Source organism: Sitodiplosis mosellana, unplaced genomic scaffold (assembly GCF_009176505.1).
Source record: "Sitodiplosis mosellana isolate CC-2019 unplaced genomic scaffold, AAFC_SMos_1.0 Smas_scaffold_16, whole genome shotgun sequence".
In the NCBI taxonomy this organism is placed as follows: Eukaryota; Metazoa; Arthropoda; class Insecta; order Diptera; family Cecidomyiidae; genus Sitodiplosis; species Sitodiplosis mosellana.
In genome coordinates this window covers 518,083-526,411 of record NW_022595258.1, presented here as the reverse complement: position 1 = coordinate 526,411, position 8,329 = coordinate 518,083, and the positions used below count along the sequence as shown (strand labels likewise).

General features: G+C 34.8%; 1 protein-coding gene across 1 annotated transcript; it reads left to right on the top strand.

Annotated features, from left to right (window-relative positions):
- The first annotated feature begins 62 nt into the window (after positions 1 to 62).
- On the top strand, positions 63 to 2,538 carry LOC129568112 (platelet-derived growth factor receptor beta-like). Its single transcript, XM_055445672.1, has 6 exons — positions 63 to 151; positions 214 to 316; positions 393 to 561; positions 632 to 1,075; positions 1,176 to 1,384; positions 1,452 to 2,538. Exons 1-4 carry the CDS (start codon positions 125 to 127, stop codon positions 855 to 857), a joined length of 525 nt encoding a protein of 174 aa, XP_055301647.1. The 5' UTR covers positions 63 to 124; the 3' UTR covers positions 858 to 1,075; positions 1,176 to 1,384; positions 1,452 to 2,538.
- Positions 2,539 to 8,329: the final 5,791 nt, after the last annotated feature.

Genomic DNA, 8,329 nt, shown 5'->3' with positions numbered 1-8,329 from the left:
TATTATCGTTGGTGCTGTCGCATTGATTTTGGTTTTGACGATTTCGATTACTACTTGTGTTGTTTATGAGGGCATTGCACATGGCATTTTACCCAATGAGGAAAAGACAAAAGTGGCCGTCAAAATGGTCAAAAGAATGTCAAATGATGAGGTTCGTAGAACACTTCGGAGACCCATAAACGAATATTATTTTCATTTATTTATCATGAATAGATAATGCGTGCTCTGATTTTGGAATTGAAGATTATGGTTCACTTGGGCCAACATTTGAATTTAGTAAACTTACTTGGGGCAGTCACGACGAATATTACACGATGTAAGAAAATTGAAAATGTCAAATTTTCATCACAATTTCTCCGAAATAAACATGATTATTGCCCTTGTCGTTTCAGACGATATGATGATCATTGTTGAATACTGTCGATATGGTTGCCTGCAAAATGTCCTAATCAAAAGCCAATCGTCATTCGTCGATCAGATTGATCGTGAGACGGATACAATTATTTCGAGCACAAATGCAACAAAACCAAACGTAGAAAACAGTGGAGTCAGCAATGACAAGTAATTTCATTATAATTGTTAAATTTAAACACATGTTGTATAAATTAAAATATAAATATTTTGTACGTAGTTATCAAACAGATTACCAATCGGTGATTAATTCATTATACGTTGGAGACTCAAATAATGGGGATCAACAATTGATTGTCAATTCATTATATGTTCGATATTCGAATAGTGTACATCGCTCATCAGGTGAAGCTTCACGTAAATGTCCATTTCACGCATGTTTTCAAGTATGCTTCCATGCTTTCCCATTAACTTTTCAGATGATGTTGGCACATCCAGCAATCTAATTGATTCTGAATCGATACCCCAAGTTACAACGACCGATTTACTTTGCTGGTCATTTCAAATTTCCCGTGGAATGCATTATTTGGCATCATGCAAAGTGTTGCATGGTGACTTAGCAGCAAGAAACATTCTTTTGAGCGACAATAACGTGATTAAAATCTGTGACTTCGGTTTGGCTCGATCGTTGTACAAAACTGACGTTTACCGTAAAAATAAAGAGGTAAGATAAAGTATAAAAAAAATGTAATCAAGGGTCCAAACATGTACGTGTGATACAAAGTACGCTATATAAATTGTCTAATATATTTCCTGATTTGTAGGCGATGCTCCCATTTAAATGGTTGGCTCTTGAATCTATCAAGGACCATGTATTCAGTACTCACACTGACGTTTGGGCTTTCGGAGTTGTGCTTTGGGAGTTATTTTCGCTTGGAGCGACACCATATCCTGGCTTGTCAGGCCAAGATTTGTACCAAAAATTACTGGACGGTTACAGAATGGAGAAGCCAGACTTTGCCACTCAAGACATGTAAGAAACAACTAATTTTGACCATATTCACCATCGATTTTGACCACTGAAGTTTCGTTTTTCATAGATATGACATTATGTTAGCATGTTGGCGTGTCAATTATGAATTGCGTCCATCATTCGATGAGCTTGGGAAAAGCTTCTCTAAATTTTTGGATCCCAGTGTTGCAGAGCGATTTGTGAATTTAAACGAACCGTATTTAAAAGCAAACGTGGAGAGGTATGAGGGTGGGAAGACCGATTATATAGCCCTAATGGGAACACCCGATTTTCAAGCACCATCTGCACCATCCGGATCAGCGCTCGAATTTAATGAAATTATTGAAATTCACCAGCAACCAGATGAATCATCGATATAATTATAGTTACACAGAATATCCAAGTGGCGTTAGTCGGTGCCGGATTTGGGCACGTGCAAGGAGTGCATTTGCACGGTGCGGTAGAATGTCTGGGGCGGCCAAATTCCAAATTGAAGAAATATTAAAAGATATAAAAGCAAAAAAAAGCAATAAAATACTATAGATATTCAATACTGCGAATCACGAAAACAGTTCCGCAATACAGTTTAAATTCTTATAACTATACAAACATATTCAAAATATTTGTGCTGATTCGAAGAACACCAAGTAAAATAACGACACATGATTATGCATGTCAATTTTCGGTGCTGCTAAAGTCCTGACTACAACAGCAAAACAAAATTTGGAGCAAATGTGCTTGGTCAATGGATTTTCAAATTCAAATTTGTGCTTTCAGCTGTTGTTTGGAACAAGATTTTGAGCAAGATAAATGTTATTTCATAGGTACTCTAATCAACAGCAATGGATTTTAATTCGTGTTCGAGTCACTTGCAAAAACTGCAAGAATTTTTTCAAGAAAGTCACACAAACTTCAAAGATTCATTATATTTGTTTATAAGCCGAAACGATTACAGTTGAATTTGCTTACCATTTGATTTGTCGATGATGAATGAGCGGAAAAGGGATAGCTATATAGTAAACTGTATAGTAAACTATAGTATAGTTAGCTACCTCTTTTCATTTGACATTTTTCCTCTCAACTTTTCTGTATGACATTTTCACTCCAAACCCCTCATATAAGGATGATTTCCATTTTTACATAATTGATGTTGCCTTAAATTCGCTTGATGATCGCTTTAAAGTATATCAATTTTTGAGCAAATTTTTTGGTTTATTCATTTATTTATTTCGTCAAATACTGACCACATGCAATAATAATTTCGTCTGTCTACATATAAAATATTTAATTCTGTTGTCAATACTTTCGTGGTTAATTTTTCGCTTTTTTGTGCGATATATCAAAGCCGTGTCAAAAAGAAAATTGTCAGCTGTTGGAAAAAAATATTAATAGCAATGGATGAGAGCACAAAAGAAGAAGAGCTAAGGAATATCAATGGCGAAGATCTTTATCATAGAATTCAAATCTTCAATCAAGTTTCTTTTATCGATGATTTCAGTCCACTATCAATTTTAAATCATTCATCATCAAGCATTCAACGCTTGAACTGTATCCAAACTTAGTGACAGCATTGAGGATTCTTTTGACACGAAAAAAATAATTGCTTGACGAAGTTCATGTACATGAAATAGCCACTGAGCTCATACAAACAAAATTACGCTATCATTCATTTGAATCAAGCGTTGAAAATATGAATAAAAATTATTTGCTTTTTCCATTATGTCTTAAATTTGGGGCGCAAACAGAATCCTACTTTTTTCATGGCCATTCAAACAAAGAAACCACTTTAACAAAAATCATTATGTGACTTTCATTAAATCATTACGAATACTGCGTTGAAAAAACTACAATTCTGAGGTGCAGAATAATTTCTCCGAGTCATATTTCATGAGGTTTTTAACTTTGCGATATACAGAGCTGGAGAAATTTCCGGGAAACGAGTTATTGGAACTTCCTGCTTTGTGTATGTTTGATAAACATTTATGCTGCGTAAATAGGCATTCGAAACATAACTCAGTGGTCATATCAATTTACAAATAAAAACAAAAATATTTCGAGTGTTGACAAGTCACAATTAGGGTTTAAAAACGCGTTATTTTTTTCAGTGTTTCTTAAAAACGTTTTTTTACAGAGCCGTTATATACCGCCCAAAAAACGTTTTTTTCGTTTTTTATCGTTATTTCTGCGGTATTTTGGACTGTCAAAAAAAACACTACAGAAAAATAACGTTTTTATAACACCGTTTGCGGTATTTGTCGAAACGTTTGTAAACCCTAGTCACAATATTCCGGATGTGAGACCAAGACAATTTTTCTTTTTTTTGAAATAGGGCCACAAGATATTTCGTTCAGAGAACCGCATTTGCATGCCTTGGCACATTGCATTGAATATGCTTTGCCTATATCGTGTATTCAAAATTTGAGCAAAAACGGTCAAGGCATAAACTCTACATTTCAGCCTGAAAACCCGATTTTCGGTCTACCACGACCTCGCACCACGAATATACAGTACACACAACGGCAGGCCAAAAGAGATCTACAGCCAAAATTTGAACGAAATCGGCTGAAGCGTTCAGGAAATAACGTGTCTTAACATTAAAAAAACAAAAAAATCGAATAACGCTAAATTTCATGTAGTGATAATTAGGAACCAGCACGGTTTTCATAAACGGGAAGTGGAAAAAAATTTCTCGATAAAAACAAAACTCGATAAGAACAGCGTAGGCGAATTATAAGGCTTATTTATAAATAGAATTGTAATCCCATTTCGTTTCAGTACGAAGTTGAAAGTGATTTGTGTCAGCGGAACATGTTAGTTTCTCCAAGGTGTCTCGTTAAATTAGTTGTGCGTTATAATTTCAATCTCTATTTCACTTTCAGTTAGTCGATTCCAAGGTTTGATCAGCGTTACTATTATTTAAATATTGAAACACACTCAACTCATTTACACTTATTAAATCAGAGAGTTCGAATTAAGTAGAAATTGCAACGAGCGATTCGTAATTTCTTAAATCTAATAACAGACCCGACATGGCGCAGGATGATTTTGTAACAATTTTTGGCAGTCGAAATATAGTATCGACCCCGTTATTTGTCATTTATCACTTTCCAAGGGTCACAATTGTGTGGTATGACTAAAAGTCATGGAAATCTCATTTTAAGCCATTCCATACTTACCTTCAACGCCAGATTCAAATTGTAAAATCGGACATCCCTAATATTCTACGGAAATTATTTTAAAAACACTTTCAGAATTTAATAAATAATAAAAAGAATTACATTCGTAATCCCAAACTTTTCCGTACCGTTTTCCGTATTTTTGGATTTTTTTAAATATTCTTGAAAAATCGGTCACTTTAGTCAAAACTTCGACAATTATGTATGGGAGGTACTCGTAAATCGATTCCTACTCAATAAAAAAACTACGCTACAAATATACCGCGTGTATTCCCTGCGCACGCTACGTTTATACCATTTTCACGCTTACGCTTATTTTATACATAGTTTAATACAGAGTCGAAGGTATATTTAAGGCATATTTTCAGCGTGAACCGCATGCAAAGCATACGGATAGAATACGTTAAGTTAAAGTCATGAGTTTTTATGATGATCTAAACCAATTTTGCGAAAAAAGTTTTCGGGACCAATTCCTATACTCGACCATTCCATACGAAATCACGGAAAATCTGTATTTGATGTCGCAGATCGACCCGGGACTGGGTCCATTGTTGGGGGAACCATCACATTTCCTAACAAAGCCGGAATATTTTTGCTTATATTGGGTGTCCTCAGGGAGATATAGGAGCCCAAAGTTGAGCAGATCGTGAAAAAATCGATTTTTTGGACAGCTGTATCTCTGCTTGGCGTTAGAATTTCGATATGATTTTTTCAGGGTTTGTACAACTTGACGAGCTCTATCGATTGGGTGTATTAGCATCTGGGTGGATCCACCATACCAGAAATCGGTTCCAAAGTTTGGATCAGTGCTAGCCACCCGCCGCCAGGGTCTTTTATAAATTTTTTTTCGTTTTTTTTACCGGATTTCAAGAGCCCTACACGATGGTATTGTCGGCCAAAATAGGCCGGTACCAAAATTTGCATGTTTTTCTTAATACAAATGAGAGATCGGACAGAATTTCCACGTTTTTTGTCGATTTTTAGACCAGATACGATACCCAGACCAGCATAAAAATTAATTTTACGTCGAAATAATAGGGACACCTCCACACCAGAACACATGGTTTAGTTCATTTTCCATGTGAAAATATCATTTGAAAGTGAACAGTGCCGAAATGTCTTCGAATGATCGAATTGTGCATACAAAATCGCTTATATGACACACTAAACTCACTTCCAACGACTTATGGCTGGTTCATATCCACCTAATTTTCGACGAGCAATCGATTTTGAGCACCACTGATGCAATCCGATCAGCCTAGGGTATCGAAAAATGCCTTTGTTTCGACCAATGTTTTCAACTCGCAATATTTCATAGTGAAAATTTCAATTTTTTACCAAAATATGCATTTTTTGATGTTTCTATCATAAAAATAATGAGGTTTACGAACAAAAGAACATTATTTTGTTTATCATTTTGCTTTTAAGAGGGCATTTTTATGCGAAAACTCCTTTAAAATTCACATTTTGGTCCGAATACACCGAATATGTATTTTGTTGGATACATTGTGACTTTTCAAGTGGATTCCGTTTCAATTGAATTGGTTTGAATGTTATGTTACATGCGTGATCAATATTAAAATACAGCAATTTAAAACCAATCAACAGATTGTTATGTTTATTGAAAATTTTGGTTTTTTTACATCGCTAAATGAATACAAATATTTGTTTTTATAATATTTTATTTTGAAAAAAACTGAGTTAAATTCAGACTTGAAATGATTCTTTAAGAAGTCATATTGTTTTGAAATGAATATGATTATTATTTTTTCAATATTGAAACGGTTTCAAAAACGTCGCTAGCGGAATAACGACGAACATCGATAACACCTTCAGCAACTGGCTTGAATGAATGGTACGACTGAGTTCCAACCAACGTTTTGATGTTCTCGTAACGATTTCCATTTTCATGTTCCTGTAATGTCTCCTCGTAGTCTTCGTTTGAGCAGTACATGTAGACAACTTTCGATTCTTCGTTTTTTTCAGGAACATGAAAATGGAAATCGTTACGAGAACATCAAAACGTTGGTTGGAACTCAGTCGTACCATTCATTCAAGCCAGTTGCTGAAGGTGTTATCGATGTTCGTCGTTATTCCGCTAGCGACGTTTTTGAAACCGTTTCAATATTGAAAAAATAATAATCATATTCATTTCAAAACAATATGACTTCTTAAAGAATCATTTCAAGTCTGAATTTAACTCAGTTTTTTTCAAAATAAAATATTATAAAAACAAATATTTGTATTCATTTAGCGATGTAAAAAAACCAAAATTTTCAATAAACATAACAATCTGTTGATTGGTTTTAAATTGCTGTATTTTAATATTGATCACGCATGTAACATAACATTCAAACCAATTCAATTGAAACGGAATCCACTTGAAAAGTCACAATGTATCCAACAAAATACATATTCGGTGTATTCGGACCAAAATGTGAATTTTAAAGGAGTTTTCGCATAAAAATGCCCTCTTAAAAGCAAAATGATAAACAAAATAATGTTCTTTTGTTCGTAAACCTCATTATTTTTATGATAGAAACATCAAAAAATGCATATTTTGGTAAAAAATTGAAATTTTCACTATGAAATATTGCGAGTTGAAAACATTGGTCGAAACAAAGGCATTTTTCGATACCCTAGGCTGATCGGATTGCATCAGTGGTGCTCAAAATCGATTGCTCGTCGAAAATTAGGTGGATATGAACCAGCCATAAGTCGTTGGAAGTGAGTTTAGTGTGTCATATAAGCGATTTTGTATGCACAATTCGATCATTCGAAGACATTTCGGCACTGTTCACTTTCAAATGATATTTTCACATGGAAAATGAACTAAACCATGTGTTCTGGTGTGGAGGTGTCCCTATTATTTCGACGTAAAATTAATTTTTATGCTGGTCTGGGTATCGTATCTGGTCTAAAAATCGACAAAAAACGTGGAAATTCTGTCCGATCTCTCATTTGTATTAAAAAAAACATGCAAATTTTGGTACCGGCCTATTTTGGCCGACAATACCATCGTGTAGGGCTCTTGAAATCCGGTAAAAAAAACGAAAAAAAATTTATAAAAGACCCTGGCGGCGGGTGGCTAGCACTGATCCAAACTTTGGAACCGATTTCTGGTATGGTGGATCCACCCAGATGCTAATACACCCAATCGATAGAGCTCGTCAAGTTGTACAAACCCTGAAAAAATCATATCGAAATTCTAACGCCAAGCAGAGATACAGCTGTCCAAAAAATCGATTTTTTCACGATCTGCTCAACTTTGGGCTCCTATATCTCCCTGAGGACACCCAATATAAGCAAAAATATTCCGGCTTTGTTAGGAAATGTGATGGTTCCCCCAACAATGGACCCAGTCCCGGGTCGATCTGCGACATCAAATACAGATTTTCCGTGATTTCGTATGGAATGGTCGTACTTTCCCTTGACGCGGTGTGTACGGAAAAGTAGTAAAGTTTCGTATTACAGTCGACTTTCGTTAATTCGAACACGTCGGGGATTGGCATTGTTCAAAATATCGAAAGTTCGAATTATCGCGAGTAGTTCAAATTTCTTTATTTTTCATTTCTAAAACGTAAAATTCACGCAAATAAACAAATCCCTGGAATCTCATTATTTAATTGCCACATAAAATTGTCATTTTCAAAGCAAGAGACCTACACAAGCAATAAAAGAGGGTTACTCTCGATTTTTTTCATAATGTATTCATAATTTTATTTCAGAATCATTTCATATCAATAACAATACAAATTGCAATAATTGAAGCAAATTTATATTTCATGAA

Excerpts from the sequence above, each read along its gene's own strand:
- LOC129568112 (XM_055445672.1), top strand. The coding sequence starts at position 125 with ATGGTCAAAAGAATGTCAAATGATGAG. Across the intron at positions 152-213 it reads AAAGAATGTCAAATGATGAG|ATAATGCGTGCTCTGATTTT; the intron begins GTTCGTAGAACA and ends TATCATGAATAG. Across the intron at positions 562-631 it reads AGTGGAGTCAGCAATGACAA|TTATCAAACAGATTACCAAT; the intron begins GTAATTTCATTA and ends TTTTGTACGTAG.